The 23,328-nt window shown below is 37.8% G+C and overlaps 1 protein-coding gene and 1 long non-coding RNA gene across 4 annotated transcripts in view; one reads left to right on the top strand and one right to left on the bottom strand.

The window, feature by feature from the left end:
- LOC139168416 (uncharacterized) overlaps positions 1–10,932 on the bottom strand; it is a 214,343-nt gene extending 203,411 nt beyond the window's left edge. For 2 of the 3 annotated variants that reach the window (XR_011559289.1, XR_011559287.1), the window contains exons 1-2: positions 10,760–10,932; positions 3,818–3,873 (exon numbers count right to left, since the gene is read on the bottom strand). This is a non-coding gene — a long non-coding RNA (uncharacterized lncRNA). Of the gene's footprint in view, positions 1–3,817; positions 3,874–6,160; positions 6,214–10,759 lie in introns of those variants that run through there. The other variant, XR_011559288.1, reaches the window with a different exon arrangement.
- Positions 10,933–11,061: 129 nt separating this feature from the next.
- Positions 11,062–23,328, top strand: part of WDR11 (WD repeat domain 11) — a 60,213-nt gene continuing 47,946 nt past the window's right edge. Inside the window, exons 1-3 of the mRNA XM_070752594.1 lie at positions 11,062–11,265; positions 16,773–16,884; positions 17,474–17,627. Of these exons, the coding sequence (XP_070608695.1) occupies positions 11,177–11,265; positions 16,773–16,884; positions 17,474–17,627 (355 nt within the window). The 5' untranslated portion in view covers positions 11,062–11,176. The remainder of the gene's footprint in view (positions 11,266–16,772; positions 16,885–17,473; positions 17,628–23,328) is intronic.

Genomic DNA, 23,328 nt, shown 5'->3' with positions numbered 1-23,328 from the left:
TGGTGTTAGACATTTTTTCCAGGAATGTCAGAAACATGAAAGAAGTTACCCAGTGGCAAGCAACTTTTTTCTTAAAAAAATTGTTCATAACTTGTTTATCAGTGCAAAGAAACCTATCTCTCTGCCAAATACCTTTCTTACCACAGCAAATAGGGGCAGCAAGATTTATCAGAGGCATCTTATTAATACAGTGAAGTCAGCTCGTCTTTCAAGTACCCTGATTTTATACTGTGAAAGGATTTAAAGATCAATGTGGGCCCTTTGAACTGACCCAGATCAGGGCAGTCAGGATTAGTGTGAAGGTTTACAGACAATGTTGGATAAATCAATATCTTGGACACAGGAGTGGATTCTTGTTTTCTTCACTGCCGGTATGCTCCTTTATGCGCCATGCGTATGCACACACGCGCATTGCTAAAAAACCAGCTTCTGTGCATGTGCAGAAGCAAACTACTTCTACGTGTATGCAGAAGCAAAAAAGATGGTAGCACCTATGATGCCACCAACAGACAGTTTAGGGGTGTGGCAGACCTGGGTTGCTGCCAGTTTTAGCAACCCCCGTTGCCAAATTATTACCAGTTCCATAGAACCTGTCCGAACCGGGACGAACCCACCTCTGCTTGGACAGGATTTCAGAGGGCAACAACAATGTATTTTTTTAAAATGTGCTTGTAGGCAACAACAATGTGTCAATGGCCACATTTGGATTCAAGATGTTAATTGTTTCCATAAACTTAACACTGAAACATTCAGCTACAGGCTTGCTGCTTTCTTTAAAGCAATTGTTTTAATTTCTGGGTTTGTAGTAGCCTCCTGTCTGTTGCATTTTGCTCAGTCTTGCATTTTTGCTTATCGCACACTGTGTAGAATGGGAGCTAATTTGTTAGGAAAGGGCTAGTGGTCTACGTGTCTAACAGATATTCCTGCATTCATACTGATTATATTACTGTATCCCTGTAAATTCTTTTTCAGCAGTACAAAGCAATGTTTCTGCTCCCTCTGCTGATCAAGTGTAGGTATCTTTTGTCTCTTTTGGAACAAGTCCTTGGAATATGCCCTTTCCCAAAAGATTCCTTGTCGTACCCTAGTAGATTGAAAATCCATCCTTACTTGCAGATTGATTACAAGGCCAGAGTTTGATTTAAAGAATCCTGGATCTTTCAAAAATACCATCCAATCAAGTGAAATAATGGTTACATGTGCCTTCCTATTTCTGACATGTGTGTCCATTCTATTTCAGTTCCTCCTACAAATGAAGCTATATCTTCTGCTATCTCCAAATATCATATGGTTTGACAAGAATGAAATAAAAACCTATTGCATCTAAGGGTTGTAATTTCTAGAGGGATGATCTACTTGTGGTGATAAGGATAATGAGGTTGATGATAACTATTTTTTCCTGTTCAATGATTGCTTTTGGCTTCCACCTGTGACTTATACCCAGAAGAAAACATGAATTATTATGCAATTTATAAATGCACTGAACTGGTAGTATTTCTAAGCTAATTTCCATAACCTGGTTGCAGCTCATTTATCTTTTGGCAAGAACTCGACCACATGTTTCCTTTCTGTTTTTCCATCCACTTACCCACCTGGAGGTGCACCAAGTTATTTGAAGGACTGACTTCCCAGTTACATCTACATGCTCCCTATGTGTGGAAACAGGGGGTGTTATAAATCTCCTCTCCTAAAGTGATCTATCTAGTGGGATCAAGAAAGGGGACCTTCATTGCGTTAGCTCCCTCCCTATGAAACATCACCTCTGTGGAAATAAGGTTAGTTCCCCCTTTGATACTGTTTTGAAAGTCTTTAAAGACATGATTTTGCCAGTGGGTCTAGAGAAGCCAGAATAATATGGAGTCCTTCAAGTGACTTTGTTTTTTCTTTTGAACTTGTGTCACTTCTCATCCTAAAAGGTTCTTGAACTCTAACAGGATAGTAGTGAGTGGAAGGATTTATATTCCTTGAAGACAGCTGGTCATTTGTATCCTGTTTATGTTCATCCATTGTGTTCAAAGAGGACCTTGACATCTAACAGGTTGTGGGCTGTTTGCGATGTGTCCACAGGTGACTGGTAAGGCCTATACAGGCGCGAAATATTCTGCCACATGTTAGACAGACATGTGTGGGCACTATTGTCACAGCATTTGCAGATCTGGCTTTGCAGAGAGATTGCTTTTCTTCTGCTGTTCTTGTTGTTCTCTCCTCAGATGTCTGGCTGACTTGGTGGATCAGCATGTGCCATGTTGATCAATCTTGTGCTAGGGTTTCCCAGGAGGTGGTGTCGATATTGAAGGACCTGAAGGAGGCTTTCAACTTGTCTTTGTATTGCTTCCTTTGTGCCCCGTGCATCACTTTCTTTTAGACAGCTCACCATAGAGCTGTTTAGGGATGCGATAGTCTGGCATCCTAGCAACATGGCCTGCCCAGCATGTCTGGGCTTTCACAGCAGGGTGGGAATTGATGGCAGGCCCGTTCTGGGGAGGACTTCGGTGTCTGGCACCTTATCCTGCTACCAGATCCTCAGAATTCTACAGAGGCAGGTGATGTGGATGTGGTTCAATGGCCTAGCATGTCTCCTGTATACAGTCCAGTTTTCCTATTACATGGTCATTGAAGCACTTGAAAGTTTATCTGGGGTCATCTGATTAGTGTCCTGGTTCCTGTGGTTTGCAAAAAACACCTTTGGGACAACCATGATCTGGATGACTGAGAATCTCTACAGACATCAAATGACTGGTTTAACTGTTGGGGGAGGCGGGGAGGCAGAAACCTTTTAGGTTTTGCCATAGGTTTTATTTCTGTAAGCCATTCAGAATCATCATGAGTGAATTGGGGTCGGCCATATAATGTTTCATCAATCAATCAATCAATCAATCAATCAATCAATCATACTTAATTCATCCATGTCAAAATACATTTTTTTCCAATTTTGGCAAGTATGCAGTCTGTTTTCAGTGCTTCATTTTATTGTAGGCAATTTGTCCATCCTAATTAGCTATTGTACACGGTTGCTCCTTTTCTACAATTACTAATAGCTGCCATTCATAATTCATCCCAGGCTACTGAGCTGCCTGTTCTCTTTAGAAGGACCATTCTTGTGTAATGGAAAGCCATATTGTGGCGCTGGCTTTATAGATTGTTTATATATATATGTTTCTTTATGTTATTATACCAGGGTGATCCGACAATATATATATATATATATATATATATCCCCTCCCTGGTACAGAGCTGAAGGGATCAGGTCTGGTGGCTCAGCTGTTAATTCTCTGCCTTACAAGGCAGAAGTTGCCGGATCAAATCCCAGTAAGGGTGTGGCTAGCTGATGAGGCCAGAACAAGGCCGAAATGGTGCCATCCTAGTTTCCCTTAATTTTAAAATTTCAGTAAAAAACGTGTTACATATATATATATATGTATGTATGTATGTATGTATGTATGTGTGTGTGTGTGTATGTATGTGCATGTGTGTGCACATATATATACTTACACATATAGACACACATACACACACACGTTTTGCCTTCTTATTGTGGGAGGAGAATAAGACTGGAAGTAAAGAAACACTTATTTTAGCTGGCCTACTTTAAGCTGGCTCTTGCATTGTGCTGGAAAATTGTGTTGGAAATACTTTTTTTTATTAGGCAATAAACATGGCTTTAAGCCATCTACCAGAAATGACTACAAATTACTTCACATTCTCCCACTCCTGTGATCAATTTTGTAGTCATTCTCATCTTAAAGGCTGTTATTATTAGATGGCATGCTATTAGCAATATTATAAATCACTTCTTCTGTTCCAACAAAAACCCTACCACAATTGAAGGTCAGTTTTATCCTGTTAATGGGATTCCAAACATGTGATTGATTCCTGAAACATAAAGAAAATAGACAAATTGGAAGTTGCACCATAAGGTTGTAAATTCTTGCAAGGAAAGAAAAAAATGACCAACTAATTTCTTTGCACTTTAATATACGTGCTTCTTAAAACCTACGTCTGTCGTCAGGCATGGGGAAATTGAGATATTCCATCCCTAGGCCTATACAATTTATGCATGGTATGTTTGTGTGTATGTTTGGTTTTTTAAATAAGGGTCTTTTAATTATTTTAAATATTAGATTTGTTATATGTTGTTTCATTATTGTTGTTAGCCGCCCTGAGTCTACGGAGAGGGGCGGCATACAAATCTAATAAATAAATAAATATTGTTAGGATTGGTCTAACGATAAGTGGCTCAATTTATAGAAGTTGAATATTGTGATTCTTTTTTTAAAAAAAATGTAATATTAAAAATAATTCAAGAATTTTAGTGAATTACCAAACATTATCCAGAAATGAATATGTGCTATTTCTTAATTTTTTATATTTGTAATCTCCTTATTTCCAGGAGTTTTTAGCAGGAAATCCAGTACTTCTACCCTATAGGACTTTTTATTTAAAAGGAACAAAGTCCATTTTTTCATGGTTGTGAATACTGATGGTTTATTCAACTTTTCTGAATTTAAGCTAAGAATAAGAAATTAATATAAACTTTTTGTAGGCTGTACAGTGATACTATGGTGAACTTGAGCAGTGTGGCTTTACAGAGGATTTTGACTTCTTCAACTTGGTCTAGAGAATCTTTCCCCCACCTCCTGAATTATTAAGGAAGAATTAACTGAAGAATTGTGCAACCTAGTGAAAAGCTTGCCATAACATGCAAACTCCCATTCATGTGGCTTACATAGAATAGAATTTTTTCCTCTTTCTTTATTCTTGTTTGGCCAAGTGTCTTTGTTGCATATATTCTCAGTACAGTATACATAAAAGAAAAAATACATTTGTCAAAAATCAGGAGGTACAACACATAATGATTGTTCTATTGCTAATCATATATGGTAGTAGTGTATAAGTAGCCCTTGATTTGCAACTGTAATGGAGCTTGCCCATCATGGTTGTAGCTTATGATGGATGTAAACTGGATCACCCACCAAACTGATTTGACAATCATTTTTGCAACAGTGGTTAAGTGAATGCCTTGGTTGTTAAACAAACCAATGTTTCTCTATGAGTGAAATTTTGGCAAAAACTGGATGTCAATGCTGGTTTTCAGTAAAAACATCATAAAATATGGTTATGTATCTGTGAGACACTGTAAATGACTTACTTGCTGAGCAATCAAAGTGCAGTCATATGACTATAGGGGGTGGCCACATGGAACTTCAACTTCAGGACATAAATACCCTAGGGAAGTTCACTGTAACTTTGAATGGTTGCTAAGCAACCAATCATAAGTCATAACATTCCTGTATGCTGCATCAAAAGAATTGGCTATTTTGCTAACTTTAAAAGCCCCTACAAAAATCTATGACATTAATTAAAGACTGAATGTACCAATTATCACCTCAATCAAGAAGAAAACCTTTTGCACACAAAATCCACATGTCTTTGATTTTGTAAACAACAAACTCAAAGACTCGAGATCCACCCCACCCCTCAAAGAACCACATGGTAAAGAATATAATGACAAAGCTGTTAAAGCCAACCTCTTTAATACATTTCTCGGCTATGTCTTTGTAAACAGCAATGGTTCATGCCCAATATTTCCTCGTTGCACCTCAAACAATTGCAACGATCTAACACAAATCGATTTTTCAGAATATAATGTTGGAAAAGCATTATGCAACCTAAAACTATCTCTACCTGACAGGCAGCTCTATGTGCATATTTCTTTAAAAAATTTAAAAAGTTCTCCTCAAGCATAGCTAAAACTCTAAGCATAATTTTTGAAAAATCTTTCAGGACTAGCCTCTGACTCAATTTATGGTCACTAGCCACAGTCACCCCTTTTTTCAAAAAAGGAGATCCAAGTAATGTTGAAAATTACAGACCAATCTCTTTATGTTGCGTCACCTGCAAAGTTATGGAATCAAATCATAAATCAGTCCATCACCCTTAGTTAGACACTAACAATCTACTATCTAACAATTTGGTTTCAGAAAAATATTATCCTGTAACCTGCAACTCCTACACTGCAAAAACAACTTGACCATGGTAAATCAATAGATGCAATTTATATAGACTTTGATTTAGTAGTACACAATCAACTACCATATTTTTTGGAATATAGGACACACTTAGTTTTGGGGGAGGAAAATAGGGAAAAGAATCTGCTTACCAGGAATTCATCTAGGTAGCGTACTTAGTCTGGTCAGCTTCAGCACTTTATTTTATCCCCTGGTTAAGGGATTAAAAAAAATTATTCTTAGAGAGTAAAAAAGAAAGTTTGCAAGCCAGTAAGAGCTGAGAACATCATTAGCACTTGGAAAGAAACAGTCTGAGCAAGTAGAGCAATGGAAAAAACCCTGCAAAGACTTAGTGCTTGGAAAACATTCTTCTTTGCAGAGAGTAACAAAGAAAGAGCTTGGGTACATTAATATCTGGTTAGGTCTGGAAAGAAATATCTGGAGCAAGTAAAGCAAAGAAAACAACCTACAAAGACAGAATTTGGAATACATTCTTGGTAGAAAGTAACAATGAAAGAGCTTGCAAGCTGGTAAGAGCTGGGAACATTGTTAGCACCTGGTTAGGGCTGTAAAAAAACTTACTCAGAGCAAGTTAGAGTAATGAAACAAACCCTGTAAAGGCCGAGGGCTTAGAAAATATTTTTCACAAAGAGAAACAATGAAAGAGCCTGCAAGATAAGAGCTGGGAAGATTGTTAGAAGCTAGTTAGGGCTGGGAAAAAAGCTACATCCAGAGTGTAAGATGCACCCTAATTATCAGCCTCTTTTAGGGAGGAAAAAGGTGCATCTTATACATCAAAAATACGGTACTTTGGAAATTAAAATCTTATGGCATCTCTGGTCCCTTTAATAATTGGATAACTGTGTTCTTGTCAAACAGACAACAAATGGTTAAAATATGGAGTGCCCTATCAAATCCTGCACCTGTTAACAGTGGTATCCCTCAAGGCAGTGTTCTAGTATCAACACTATTTATTCTTTACATAAACAACCTTTGCAATCATATTATAAGCAACTGTGTTCTTTTTGCTGATGATGTTAAACTATTCAGCACCACCAACAATACTTCTACCCTTCAAAAAGATCTAGACCATGTATCACAATGGTGTGATAACTGGCAACTTCAAATTTCAACCAACAAATGCTCTGTCTTACACTGGAAAAAAGAATGAGAACACAAAATACAAACTTGAAGGACATGACCCTCACTCTGTTAAGGAACTTGGAGTACTCATATCTACTGACCTAAGTGCCATAGCCCATTATAACAACATTGCCAAAAAGGCACTAAGAGTTGTTAACCTAATCTTGCGTAGCTTTTTTTCTGGCAATATTATACTGCTAACCAGAGCATACAAAACATTTGCCAGACCAATCCTCGAATACAGCTCACCTGTTTGGAACCCACACTACATATCGGACATTAATACAATTGAGATAGTCCAGAAGTATTTCACAAGAAGAGTCCTCCACTCCTCTGCTCACAACAGAATATCTATTCTACCAGACTTGAAATGTTGGGCTTAGATAACTTAGAGCGCTGTCGCTTTCGATCTGATCCAAATGTAGTTCATAAAATCATCTACCACAATGTCCTACATGTCAATGAATACTTCAGCTTCAACCACAACAATACACACGGATGTGGATGGATAAAAGGATGAATTTGGTTAATGAAACTGACTTGAGACAACTGATGGGACTGTGGGACAAGGTAAGACAATATATGGCAAGTAGAATACAAGACCATGCTACAAGAAATAAATTGGAATCACTCTGTAATATGTAAATAGCTACATTGCTCTTGGGTTAAAATGGTTTATACAAGAAACACCCCTGATTTGGTGGTAGGGTATGAATATTTGTCGGGTGATAGGCACTTTTCACTAAATACTCATTTTATGTTGTGTGTATCTTAAAATTGTAAAAAAATCAATTAAAAACAACAACAACACACAAGCATATTATACATTCAAACTCAATGTAAACCTCTCAAAACTCAACTGCAGAAAATACAACTTCAGCAATAGAGTAATCAATGCCTGGAATGGACTACCTGACTCTGGTTTCTTCCCCAAACCCCAAAAACTTTAACCTTAGACTGTCTACAGTTGACCTCATCCAATTCCTAAGAGGTCAGTTAGGGGCATGCATAAGCACACCATTGTGCCTACCGTTCCTGTCCTACTGTCCAGATTTACCTATACTTACTTCGCTTTTGTTTATATTTATATCATACCTGCCATCTTGTACACATTTTGATAAATAAATAAATCTGAGCAATACACAACCCATCATGCCCGCTGATACAATTGTATCTTACCAAATTTCATATACTCTCAGTTTTCATGTTTTTAAAAAAGTTGTGACAACATAGCAGTTTCTCCATAACAGACTAGTTCTCTCGATGTTACATTAACTGATTATCTTATGAATGTTGGAAATATTATTCTTCCTCGTGGTTGCAATAACTTGGAAAATCTTTCTGCTGTTTGGAAGCTTCCTGTTTAATAGTCTTTTATGGAGGAACCAAACTCTTACCTTTGAAGAAGGATTTTAAATTAACATGGATTACTTTCTTTTTGAACTGTCTTTCATTGCTATGGCTGCATATTTGTTAAAAGTGGAAAGACACCTTGTACAAAACAAATGTCTAGGTGCATACAGTGTACAACAGAAGCTTATATAATGAAGTCAACACAAAGTACTGTGTATCTCTAGACAATAACATGTTGTCTAGGAAACAGAAGGATCCTATGTTTTTTTCCAAAGCAGCATTTTGAAAATGTGTTTGTTTCTTTCCATCTAAAGGATTAAATCTAATAATTACAGTAGTGTAGTATAATTCCCCAAATGATTAAATTTTAAAAAATTGCTGCCACCTTGTTTTTACACTAGTCTGTTGAAGTCCAACAAAATAAACCAGTCATCTTTGTAAACAGCTTATTGAAACAAAACCATACCCAGAAGATCTCTCCACTAATTGACTCTCCACTAATTATTCATAGCATTGGCCAAAAATTGCCAAGAATCACACAGAAGCATGAGATTTCTTCTAAATCTTCCATAAAGCTGCTATACTTTTCATTTGTCTGATCTTTTCATAATCTTCAAAGGTCAAACCAGCCTTTTTCCTATTAGGAACAGATGACCTATTGTTAATTTTGAACTGGCTTTCAAACCATACACATTTTGCAAAGGTATAAAAAAGCTGGAAGAAACTAAACATATTTGTTTTAGAGTTTAGATATATGTTTATTGCTTATTTTTTCTATCTTACACAATGTTAATAGTGGCAGCTACATCCATACTATACTTGCTTAGTCTAGCAGAGTTATCCAACTGGTGGTCTGCAGGCTGGATGTTTCATGTACAGGCCACACTCCTGCTCCACGAAAGGGAAAAATATCATGAAACTTCACTTGAAGACAACATGACACCACAGGCTTGACACTCATATCTAAAGGCGGAGAAGTGATAATGGCAGCTGACAAACTATTGATAATAACTTAAGCCTCCAATGCCAATGATAAAAACAATGGCAAATACGTGAAAAGTTCTCAGTTCAGAGTAAGAGTAATAAGATTCAACAATGAACCAATTGTGAATCTCAAGGATACTATGCAGAAATGTTCATGACATTAAATTCTTTAAAAATAATTTCAACGAATAAAAACTTTCATTTCAATATTTAAAAAATGCCATTAATCTTATCCTCACAACATTTATCATGACATTAATATATACTGTATATCAATGTTGGGTGGCATAATGAAGGATATTGTAGGGATTATGAAAATGAATTGTGTGTGGTCTTGAAGTTGCAAGTTGCATACACATTTTGTGTTTCAAAACACAAATGTGCATTTAGCCCACACCAACAAATATTTGTTTTACCGCTTTGAAAAACCTGTCTTTGCTTTGGCAACACTGACAATCTCCAGTATCTCAAGCTGCATTAGAAGCCAATGGGAATTTACAAGCTTTTTTGTCAACATTTGCTTCAGCAAGCAATCATTTCAGGGGCTTAAATTTTCATCCATTTGCATAATAGTCTTAATGTGAAGACCTTTCTCTTTTCACTGTCAAGGTGGAAATTCTTGGAGTCTGTTCTTTTTTTCCTCTTGGGCAGTATTTTACTTATTTTATATTTATTTCATACTTTCTTTTGTAAAATATGCACATATTAAAACATAAAATATTTAATATATACAGTGGTGGAACATATCAATTGAATGGATTTGTGACGCATATGAAATATGATCCTTTTTAATTTATATTGTGTTCTGCTCCCCACATCACCACAATCCAATGTATTTCATCTCATGATGGAAGATGCAAATTTTGTTATGTTATAAGATGCAAATGATGACAGTTTACTTGAAACATTTATACATGGTATACGTATATAAATATGAAATCACAGTAAATAAAACACATTGAACAGCAGCATTCCAGTAAACAGAGAACTTTCCATTAGTGATAACTACACTCCTTTTTGGAAAAGTGACTTTCAGATCAAATATTTCTTATTTGGGAGGGGGGGAAATCAAGCTGAAAAGCAATAAACACATCTTTTTATGTATACTTATTGAAGATGATCTGCGTTTAGTTTGGATTAGTAAAATAGCTAATAAATCCAGTGCGTTTATCCTATGTAAAGAATTAACAAGACAGTTCTAATTAACTTCGAAATATGTCCATTGGGATTTATTCTAATTTGTGCATATCATTCTTAGCCTGTTTGCTTACCTGGATTCTCCCAATACAGAGATAATAACAGGCTTAATTATACAGGTGTGCACAAATAATGCATCCCCACCCCCCGGCCTCTTAAGTATGGGAAAGCAAAGTTTATCCTCTGACTGCAAAATCACAATCCATCAACAGAAAAAAAGAAATACGAATCTTGGGAATAGCTCTTTAGCTGAGCATGCGCATAAGAATAGATTCGGGCGCTCGAACTTCCTCTTGCTGGTTTCGTTTCATTTGGTTTCGTTTTTGTAAGCGCCGGCGGAACCAAAGTTCTGGAGCGAGCAGGGCAAGTCGGACCAATTAGGGACAAGGATTAGCGGCGTCCCAATCGAGGAGAAGAGTGTTTCCTGGATTTCACCCGTTAGCCGCTTTAGTTCGTCCGTCCGTCCTTTTGTTTGTTTGTTTTCCTCGACCATGCAGACTTCTTACATGGTAAACGTCAAACTTTCAGCCCGGACCCTCACTGGGGCGCTTAACCCTCACAATAAAGGGGCGGCAGACTGGTAAGTAGAAAAAAATATGGGACGTCGGTGGGGAGGGAACATAGGGCATGCATGCAGACGAGCTGTGAGCGGAATTAGTAGAAGATGATGCTTTGGGGAGTTAAAAGGCAGATTATGACTTGCTATCATCATAGAAGTCCCATAAAGCTTGCAATACAATCCAAGGTTTAGAAAGTTTAGAACAATATCTCCTTAAACACGATCTAAGCGTCCTTCCTGTCAATGACTACTTCAGCTTCAAGCACAACAACACACGAGCACACAAACTTAATGTAAACTGCTCCAAACTCGACTGCAGGAAATACGAGTAGTTGATGCATGGAACTCACTACCAGACTTTGTAGTATCATCACTTAACCGCCAAAATCTTACCCTAGGCTTAGACTATCTACTCTCCTGATTCCTAAGAGTTAGTAAGGGGCGTGCATAAGTGCACCAGCCTGCCTTCCGTCTCCTGTCCTAATGTTTCTTCTTTTATTTTTTTACTAGTATGTATATGAATATTATTATATCTTTACATACCTCCAATATTTACTTGACAAAACAAATAAATAAAATAAATAGTGAGATGTACTTACTTGAGTTTAGAAATTATTGTAATATAGGTGAGATATAGAAATGTGACCAAAATATTGAATATTATGTCTATGGAAATTCTGAGTCATCTAGGTCCTGGTTATCCCCAATGTGTTTTTTCGGAGGCAACTGGATTTTCTACAAGGAGTATAAGTCCTTCCACTCCCCGCCATTCTATCAGAGCTGAAGAAGCTGTTTGGATGAGAAGCAAACATCTTAAAAAAAACAAACAAACAGGAAGTCCAGTTGCGTCTTGAAAGAAAAACACCTTTGGGTTGAGTATTATGATTATGTCATATAAATCCAATTAATAAATAATAAATAAATAAAATAATGTTGGGGTAAATTTTATTTTTTTACAGTAGAAAGGAGGAAGCCCCCTGAATGATTTCATAAGCTTATTTTGAAATGAAGCATATGTTTAAATAATACAGCACACTGAAGAGACAATGGGGAAAACCAGAGACATGCACATCAGTGCTGTTAGAAGCTTTCCATGTGTAGGAAAAAAAATGTCTATGTCTTAAATTGGAGTGAAAACAAGAAAAATGTGGAATGGTAGCTGAAAGTTAGATCAAAATCTAGGGGAGGATATTTATTTATTTATTTATTCAATTTTTATGCCGCCCTTCTCCTTAGACACAGGGCAGCTTACAACATGTTAGCAATAGCACTTTTTAACAGACCCAGCATATTGCCCCCACTATCCGGGTCCTCATATATATATATTGCACTTCATCAAAGTTTTGTTATTTGTAGTATTTTATAGTTCCTTTCTGGTGGAAATTTTGGGCGGGGGGAGACATTGTGAAGATTTCATTTTAATTTGGCATCAAATTTATATAGCAGTTTAGTTTTTTTCCTTTTTACACAAAGGGAGAAACAGTCCAACATACCAAAAACAACATCACAAAAAACAAATCAGGAACACAAGTTAAAATAGGGAAGAAAATGGTAAGGGAACATCTGTGTACCCTAGACGACTTCAAATCACCAGGATCATATCGATAATACCCCAAAGTTCTGAAGGAACTGGCAGACAAGATCTCAGAACCTATCTTTCAAAGATCCTGGAGGACCAGGTAACTGCCAGAGGACTGGAAAAGAGATGATGTAGTTCCCATCTTAAAAAAAGGAGAAAAATAGATCCAAGAAACTACAGACCTATCAGCCTACCTCAATACCAGGGAAGATTCTGAAAAAGATAATCAAGCAAACAATCAATGAACACCTAGAAGCAAATAAAGTAATAACCAAAAGCCAACATAGGTTTGTCAAAAACAGATCATGTCAGACTTATTGTATTTTTTGACAAAGTAACAAAATTAGTGGACCGGAGGAATGCTGTTGATTTAATTTACTTGGATTTCAGTAAGGCATTTGATAAAGTAGACCATAACCTACTATTAATAAAGTTGAAAAATGTGGGTTAGTCAACAACATCACCAGATGGATTCTAAACTGGCTAACCCCACTCAACATGTAGTGCTTAACGGAACTGCATCTACATAGAGGGAAATATGCAGTGGAGTATCCCAAGGCTCTGCTTTAGACCCAGTACTCTTCAGTATCTTCATTAATGACTTGGGTGAAAGGATAGAGGGGGAACTAATCAAGTTTGCAGATGACTCCAAACTGGCAGGAATAGCCAACTCTCCAGAAGATAGGCTCAAGATACAGACGGATGTTGACAGATTTGAACATTGGGCACTATCAAACAAAATGAAATTCAATGGTGAAAAAAGTGAGGTTTTACATTTCGGCAACAAAAACAAAATACACAGATACATTATGTGTGGCACCTTGCTCAACAGTAGTAACTGTGTATGGGATCTTGGAGTCCTAGTGCACAACCATTTTAATATGAGCCAGCAGTTTGCAGCAGCTGCCAACACAGTTCTAGGCTGCATTAATAGAGGGATAGAATCAAGATCATGTGAAGTGTTAATACCATTATATAATGCTTTGGTAAGGCCACACTTGGAATACTGCATTCAGTTTTGCTCACAATGATGTAAAAAGGATGTTGAGACTTTAGAAAGAGTGCAAGCAACAAAGATGATTAGGGGAATGGAGGCTAAAACAAATAAAGAATGGTTGCAGCAACGGGATATGTCTAATGAAAAGAAGGATTAGGAGAGCCATGATAGCAGTGTTCCAATATATGCCATAAAGAAGAGGGAGTCAAAAAATTCTCCAAAGCACCTGAGTGTAGAACAACAATGGGTGGAAACTAATCTAAGCAACTTAGAACTAAGGAGAAAATTCCTGACAGTTAGAACAATTGATCAGTGGAATAGCTTGGTTCCAGAAGTTGTAAATGCTCCAACACTGCAAGCTTTTAAGAAGATATTGGATAACCATTTCTCTGAAGTAATGTAGGCCTTCTTGCCCAAGCAGGGGGTTGGACTAGAAGACCACCAAGGTCCCTCCCAACTCTGTTGTTAATGATGATGAAGAAGAAAAAGAAGAAGAAATAGGAAATAGTATAAGGGCAGACTAGATGGACCATGAGGTCTTTTTCTGCCGTCAGTCTTCTATGTTTCTAAGAAGCCTGTGAGATGGCTTGAAATTCTTGGTGAAAACTAGTATAATGTTAATTATAATGCATAGTATTTGGTAATGATAATGCATGGTATTTACTTATTTATTTCTAATACAGTATTATATATTATCCCAAACTCAGATGTTGGGTACTGCATATCAGCAAAACATTAAAAAAAGAAATATTAAAAACTATCTCAACTTAAAACAACTATATTATTATCATATAGATTCTTTCATAATATTGATGCAGTGCTTTATTTATATATACACATATGTATATTTATAGTAAAGAAAATGAGTTTGCTTCACATGCCTGTTTAAATTTTGGACCAATATTTAAGATACCTTAAAAATTCCTTTATAAAAACAACAGTATGTAAGTCCTGCAATTAAAAGTAAAAAAGGGAAGGAGACATTGGATAGGGTATTACAAGAATTGGTTTAGGAATTCTAAAATAGTTGGGATTATGTTTGATGAGACCTGTTATGGAATTTTGAAAAATGGTAACCATTGGTTAAAAGTATAGTATAGTGAAACACAGTAAGGTACAGTGATCCCCCGGGTATCGCGATCCCGATCATTGCGAACGGCTATATGGCGATTTTTCAACCCGGAAGTCAAAACACCATCTGCGCATGCGTGCCCTTTTTTTCTATGGCCACGCATGCGTAGATGGCGCCGGGCAGATCAGCTGCTGGGCGGCTTCCCTGGGTCTTCCCCCTCTTGCTGGCGGGAGGGCGAGCAGCGGGCATCAGCGAGGAGTTTCCCCACCGCCCACGCAAACTCCTCGCTGCTGCCGCGCCCGCCGCTTGTCTTGTCCGCCGCCTGCCTGCCCGCGCGCCCGCCCTTCGCCCGCCCACGCCGTTCGCTTCGCGCCGCTTCCCAGCTGAAGCCAGAAGGCAAAGGCGAACTTCCGCGTTTGGCTTCGGACTCAGCTGGGAAGCGGCGCGAGCGAACGGCGTGGGCGGGCGAAGGGCGGGCGAGCGGCAGCGAGGAGTTTGCGTGGGCGGTGGGGAAACCCCAGCGCCGCTTCCCAGCTGAATCCCGAAGCCAAACGCGGAAGTTCGCCTTTGCCTTCTGGCTTCAGGACTCAGCTGGGAAGCGGCGCGAGCGAACGGCGTGGGCGAGCGGCGGGCGCGCGGGCAGGCAGGCGGCGGACAAGCGGCGGGCGGACAAGACACGTTGCGGGCGCGGCAGCAGCGAGGAGTTTGCGTGGGCGGCGGGGAAACCCCAATCTTCGGCTCCTCGCTGCTGCGGCGGAAGTAAAAACACCATCTGCGCATGCGCAGATGGTGTTTTTACTTCCGCAGCGCTACTTCGTGAAAAACCGATCATTGCGAGGGGTCCTGGAACGGAACCCTCGCAATGATCGGGGGACCACTGTAGTGGAAAAAGAAAAGATTATTTTCAATTGACATGAAGTAAATGGTATAAGACAGTGATGGCAAACTTTTTTGCTCAGGTGCCAAAAGGGTATGTACGTGCGCAATAGCATGTGCGTATGTGCCCACACCCACAATGCAATACCTCGTCCTGTGAATGTGTGCGCACACACCTCTGCGCTGCCCCCCCCCCCCCCGCACATGCACACAGGCCTCACTGAAGCCTCCGGATTTCCGCTATGCCCATTGAACTGTTTTTCGCCTTCCCAAATTTCAGGAAAGCTCCCGGAGCCTATGAATGATGAAAAATGGGCTTAACAGGCCTACTGAGTCTACGGAGAGGGGTGGCATACAAATCCAATGAATGAATGAACGAACGAACAAACAAACAAACAAACAAACACCAGAAGTTCATTTTCCTAGGCCTATTGGGTCCGTTTTTCACTATCCACAGGCTCCGGAAGCTTTCCTGAAACCTGGGGAGGGCAAAAATGGCTTCCCCCTGCCCTTCGGAAGGCCGATAATCAGCTGGCTAGTGCGCACATCATAGGGCAACGCCTCGCATGCCCTCAGGTATGGCTGTGCATGCCACCTGTGGTTTGCCATTATGGGTATAAGAGATTATTACTGCAAGAATAATAAAAATGATGAATAAGAACTTTAGCTTATACTGTATACTTTTCCAGTTATTTTACAAGGATGTTTTCTGAGACTTGAAAAGGTGTATTTGAAACACATTAATAGTTATCCAAGAACTAAATAATATAAAATACAATACAATATTCTTTATTGGCCAAGTGTGATAGGATACACACGAAATTTATCTCCATTGCATAAGCTCTTAGTGTACATACAAATGATTTATGATTTAACATTTTAACAGCAAATATGTACATTTCTTTTATTTGTCTTCTCTGCCATTTCAGCAACATACATTTCTATGAACATTCAACAAAATTATTTTTTGCGTCTATTTAATATTACAATTACTGTTCATGTAGGGGCTGGCAAGGACTGATTGCATATGGATGCCATTCTCTCGTTCTGGTGATTGACTCCAAAACAGCTCAGACCTTACAGGTTTTGGAAAAGCACAAGGCTACTGTAGTCAAGGTACATTGAAGAGAATCATTAGAATGCTGCAAAAAAGGGTTCTTATACCAGCAAAATTAGCTAAGATTCTTTATAAAAACGATTCATGAAATTTTAACTACATTTGTCTTTTACTATTTAACAAGTGTCCTTTATTAAATTGTATTTTGCAGTCTGATTTCTTTAGAGGAGTATTCTTGATTCTAGTCAGCCATTCCATTCAAACGTGATACTTTATTTCCACTCTTTAGATTTATGTTTTCCAATAGATAAACATTATGCAGTTTTACAATATACCTTAACCTCTGTGCATTATATGGCAAAGAGAAAGTTATACAAAATTTATTTAAAAATTCAGTTTTAGCAGGCATAGGTTTTCTGAGTTGAGGACTGATATTTATCAGATTTGTGGTTAGTCAGTATTTAAGAAAGCAATATTTTTATATTAAATTTATTTTATTTTTAAATTTCTTATATTTTCTGCATTAAAAATTTATAAATGCCATAAATCAGTCTCTTTCAATTTGTAATGAACTTTACTATCTAAGATCCAAAAATGAATGTTTTTAAGTGTTTTAAATGACTAGTCGCTTTACTGACCTGTCTTAAGGTTAAATGGGCTAAAGAAAACTACCATCACAATATTGGATCACCTTATTCTTTGCGTTTGGCTACTGCTGATGCTAGTGGAAAGATAATTGTTTGGGATGTAGCTACAGGAACTGCCCGCTGTGAAATCCAAGAGCATACAAAACCAATTCAAGGTAAGAAAATTATTGCATCATGTACCAGTAATGAATAATTGTACTAGTTAGAAAAATATAATGCTAAATAGTTTATTTTTAAACTGTCATTTTCATCAAAAATGTTACATATACAAATTCTTTCGAGTATAGGAGATATACTTGGTATAAGGCCCCTATTTTTAATTTTTGTTCTATAAACTTTTTTTAAAAAAATAACACCATTCACGTATCATACTATTTCTGGTTTATTTCATATTGTAAAAGATTTTTAAAACTTTATGTAAATTATAGTTGGAAGATAATTATCTTCACAGCAAGTAGTATATTATTCAAGTTGCAATATTGAACACTGTTATCTGGAAGTAATGCCTGCTAATATAGACTTCTGAAATTATGCTTGTATAATTTATAATTTTAAAATTTGAGGCCATAACAGAAGCACAGATAAGAGTAATATTGGGAGAAGAAATGATTGAGCATAGAGGTGACAGGTTTAAGATGTATTCATAACCTTGATCATAATCTAGCAAGATTATGCAAGCATAATACTTTCTTCTTAGAAAATAGCATTTATGTCTGTACACATTTTCAGTAGGTTTAATAGACATAAATGCATAACCAACACTTGTGTGCCTTACATTCTGACATGCGTTTTTATTCTAGTATACCTTATAGGGTTGCTTAGGTATGGGAACTGGATCTGATGAGAGTCATTTGTAAATTATAAATAAAAAAGTCAGCATGGTTAGTGATTAAAGTGCTAGACTGGGAATAATGAGACTCATGTTTTAATCTACTGTTAGACTGATTTGTTCAACCAATCCCAGATATTCCTGAGGATTGGATAATGGCCAGTGTTGTGCCTGTCCACAAGAAGAGAAGTAGAGAAGAAGGCCAGTTAGCTTGACATCAGTTATAGTTAAAATGATGGAGACTCTACTCAAAAAGAGGATAAATCATCACCTAAAAAACAACAATTTATTGGACCCAAATCAGCATGGCTTTACTGAAGGCAAATCATGTCAGACTAATCTCGTTGATTTCTTTGACTATGTGACAAAGGTGTTGGATGAAGGTGGTGTGGTGGATATAGCCTATCTGGACTTCAGCAAAGCCTTTGATACGGTTCCACATAAAGAGCTGATAGATAAATTAGTGAAGATTGGACTTAATCCCTGGATAGTTCAATGGATTTGCAGCTGGCTGAAGCGTAGACATCAGAGAGTTATTGTTAATGGCAAGTATTCTGAGCAGAGACAGGTTACAAGCGGTGTGCCACAAGGGTCTGTTCTGGGTCCTGTTCTTTTTAATATGTTTGTGAGTGACATAGGGGAAGGTTTGGTAGGGAAGGTTTGCCTATTTGCCGATGACTCTAAAGTGTGCAATAGGGTTGATATTCCTGGAGGCGTCTGTAATATGGTAAATGATTTAGCTTTACTAGATAAATGGTCAAAGCAATGGAAACTGCAGTTTAATGTTTCCAAATGTAAAATAATGCACTTGGGGAAAAGGAATCCTCAATCTGAGTATTGTATTGGCAGTTCTGTGTTAGCAAAAACTTCAGAAGAGAAGGATTTAGGGGTAGTGATTTCTGACAGTCTCAAAATGGGTGAGCAGTGTGGTCGGGCGGTAGGAAAAGCAGGTAGGATGCTTGGCTGCATAGCTAGAGGTATAAGAAACATAGAAACATAGAAGTCTGACGGCAGAAAAAGACCCCATGGTCCATCTAGTCTGCCCTTATACTATTTTCTGTATTTTATCTTAGGATGGATATATGTTTATCCCAGGCATGTTTAAATTCAGTTACTGTGGATTTATCTACCACGTCTGCTGGAAGTTTGTTCCAAGGATCTACTACTCTTTCAGTAAAATAATATTTTCTCATGTTGCTTTTGATCTTTCCTCCAACTAACCTCAGATTGTGTCCCCTTGTTCTTGTGTTCACTTTCCTATTAAAAACACTTCCCTCCTGGACCTTATTTAACCCTTTAATATATTTAAATGTTTCGATCATGTCCCCCCTTTTCCTTCTGTCCTCCAGACTATACAGATTGAGTTCATTAAGTCTTTCCTGATACGTTTTATACTTAAGACCTTCCACCATTCTTGTAGCCCGTCTTTGGACCCGTTCAATTTTGTCAATATCTTTTTGTAGGTGAGGTCTCCAGAACTGAACACAGTATTCCAAATGTGGTCTCACCAGCGTTCTATATAGCGGGATCATAATCTCCCTCTTCCTGCTTGTTATACCTCTAGCTATGCAGCCAAGCATCCTACTTGCTTTCCCTACTGCCTGACTGCACTGTTCACCCATTTTGAGACTGTCAGAAATCACTACGCCTAAATCCTTTTCTTTTGAAGTATTTGCTAACACAGAACTGCCAATACAATAGTCAGATTGAGGATTCCTTTTCCCCAAGTGCATTATTTTACATTTGGAAACATTAAACTGCAGTTTCCATTGCTTTGACCATTTATCTAGTAAAGCTAAATCATTTACCATATTGCCGACGCCTCCAGGAATATCAACCCTATTGCACACTTTAGAGTCATCGGCAAATAGGCAAACCTTCCCTACCAGACCTTCCCCTATGTCACTCACAAACATATTAAAAAGAATAGGACCCAGAACAGACCCTTGTGGCACACCGCTTGTAACCTGACTCTGCTCAGAATACTCGCCATTCACAACAACCCTCTGGTGTCTATGCTTCAGCCAGCTGCAAATCCATTGAACTATCCAGGGATTAAGTCCAATCTTCACTAATTTATCTATCAGCTCTTTATGTGGAACCGTATCAAAGGCTTTGCTGAAGTCCAGGTAGGCAATATCCACGGCACCACCTTCATCCAACACCTTTGTGACATAGTCAAAGAAATCAATGAGATTAGTCTGACATGATTTGCCTTCAGTAAAGCCATGCTGATTTGGGTCCAATAATTTATTGTTTTTTAGGTGCTGATTTATCCTCTTTTTGAGTAGAGTCTCCAACAAGCAGGAAGAGGGAGATTGTGATCCCCTTTTATAGAGCGCTGGTGACACCACATTTGGAATACTGTGTTCAGTTCTGGAGACCTCACCTACAAAAAGATATTTGACAAAATTGAACGGGTCCAAAGACGGGCTACAAGAATGGTGGAAGGTCGTAAGCATAAAACGTATCAGGAAAGACTTAATGAACTCAATCTGTATAGTCTGGAGGATAGAAGGAAAAGGGGGGACATGATCGAAACATTTAAATATGTCAAAGGGTTAAATAAGGGAAGTGTTTTTAATAGGAAAGTGAACACAAGAACAAGGGGACACAATCTGAAGTTAGTTAGGGGAAAGATCAAAAGCAACATGAGAAAATATTATTTTACTGAAAGAGTAGTAGATCCTTGGAACAATCCACAGTAACTGAATTTAAATATGCCTGGGATAAACATATATCCATCCTAAGATAAAATGCAAAAATAGTATAAGGGCAGACTAGATGGCTCATGAGGTCTTTTTCTGCCGTCAGTCTTCTATGTTTCTATGTTTTTATGTTTCTAGACCTAGAAGCTCATTTGGCTAACTTCCCCCCTCCCCCAATCTAATATAGCACATGGCTATAATTTGCAGGGAAAGTTGGGGGAGGAAATACTATATATACCATTGAAACAGGGTGAATACAGGGTGGAAAATAAATTGAAATGCTTGTATGTTTACAATTATGGTAGCTTCTTCATCCAATGATGATTTCTTATGTTGGCTTGTCTCTGGGGTATTCTGAAAAGGTATGATACTTCAAAAGAAAAGGATTTAGGCGTAGTGATTTCTGACAGTCTCAAAATGGGTGAACAGTGCAGTCAGGCAGTAGGGAAAGCAAGTAGGATGCTTGGCTGCATAGCTAGAGGTATAACAAGCAGGGAGATTATGATTCCGCTATATAGAATGCTGGTGAGACCACATTTGGAATACTGTGTTCAGTTCTGAAAACCTCACCTACAAAAAGATATTGACAAAATTGAACGGGTCCAAAGACGGGCTACAAGAATGGTGGAAGGTCTTAAGTATAAAACGTATCAGGAAAGACTTAATGAACTCAATCTGTATAGTCTGGAGGACAGAAGGAAAAGGGGGGACATGATCGAAGCATTTAAATATATTAAAGGGTTAAATAAGGTCCAGGAGGGAAGTGTTTTTAATAGGAAAGTGAACACAAGAACAAGGGGACACAATCTGAGGTTAGTTGGGGGAAAGATCAAAAGCAACATGAGAAAATATTATTTTACTGAAAGAGTAGTAGATCCTTGGAACAAACTTCCAGCAGACGTGGTAGATAAATCCACAGTAACTGAATTTAAACATGCCTGGGATAAACATATATCCATCCTAAGATAAAATACAGAAAATAGTATAAGGGCAGACTAGATGGACCATGGGGTCTTTTTCTGCCGTCAGACTTCTATGTTTCTATGTTTCTATGATGTATGAAGGAAGATTCAAGTAATCTGAAATGTGATTGGCACTTTTAAAATATTACTTGGTTTTTAATTTATTATATTTGTTACTTCTGAATGCAGATTCAGCTACTTCATTATTGAATTGGTAAGATTAATTATTGAAAACAATGATTAGATAGATCTCTAGCTTAGCAATAGAACACATGGAAAAATATCTGCAATGATGATGCCAAAGCATCATTGTCTAGCATCCAAGAGAAGTTATAGAATGAGTTCTAGGTTAAATCTTCCTTCTATAATCAGGCATAGAATCAGGATATTTATTTTCATCTAGATCTTTTTAATTGAATTACTACTAATAATCACAACTTTATATATTTTATCACCTGATTAACAACTGTTCAGTTTATATGTCTTTAAGATAAAAGATGATACTGTATATTGGAATTCTCCTTTAAAGCAGAGGTTGAGAGCAACTTGAATAAAAATAAATAATTAGATTTTACATCATTTTCTTTACAAGTACATTTTCCATGTTAATGCCCTCTAATATTTGCCAATTCTCTTGTGACAGTGTTTTCTTATTGCAAACTGTGCATCTCCTGCTGTTTTCAGTGCGATCCCCATTCCTCATTAGCTTCACAGTTATAAATGTGTTTTATTCCTGAAGTAAAATTCACAGCATCTGGGTGAAATGAAATTTTCAAAATGAGCTTCATGAATAATTGATCATTTGTTTGCTAAGAAACTTTTAATGGCCTAAAATGACCCAACTATTTTTTCCTTTAATGACATTGCATAAGATGCTAGAATTGCATTTTAAAATTGATCTTGATTTCTCCCTGTGATAAAATGGAAATGAGATGGTTACAATTCATAACTTAAATATGTATACAGTGGTACCTCTACTTAAGAACTTAATTCGTTCCGTGACCAGGTTCTTAAGTAGAAAAGTTTGTATGTAGAAGCAATTTTTCCCATAGGAATCAATGTAAAAGCAAATAATGCATACAAACCCATTAGGAAAAAAATAAAAGCTCGGAATTTGGGTGGGAGGAGGAGGAGGAAGAAGAGGAGGAGGAGGACAGTCGCTGCCGAAGGAAGAAGGTGAGGTGAAGGGAATCAAAAAAGCATGCGCCTCCCACACACCTGGCACAAGGCTTCCTGCCATACACTGCTCCAGAGAGAGAAACCCAGGCGCGCAAGAGGGGGGGAACCTCCCACTCCTTTGACTGAAAGACGGATGCTGCTGCTACCTGCTTCCTCTTCCTTCCCATGCTGAAGGACT

Source organism: Erythrolamprus reginae, chromosome 5 (genome assembly GCF_031021105.1).
Source record: "Erythrolamprus reginae isolate rEryReg1 chromosome 5, rEryReg1.hap1, whole genome shotgun sequence".
Classification (NCBI taxonomy): domain Eukaryota; kingdom Metazoa; phylum Chordata; class Lepidosauria; order Squamata; family Dipsadidae; genus Erythrolamprus; species Erythrolamprus reginae.
This window is presented reverse-complemented; position numbering and strand designations above follow the sequence as displayed.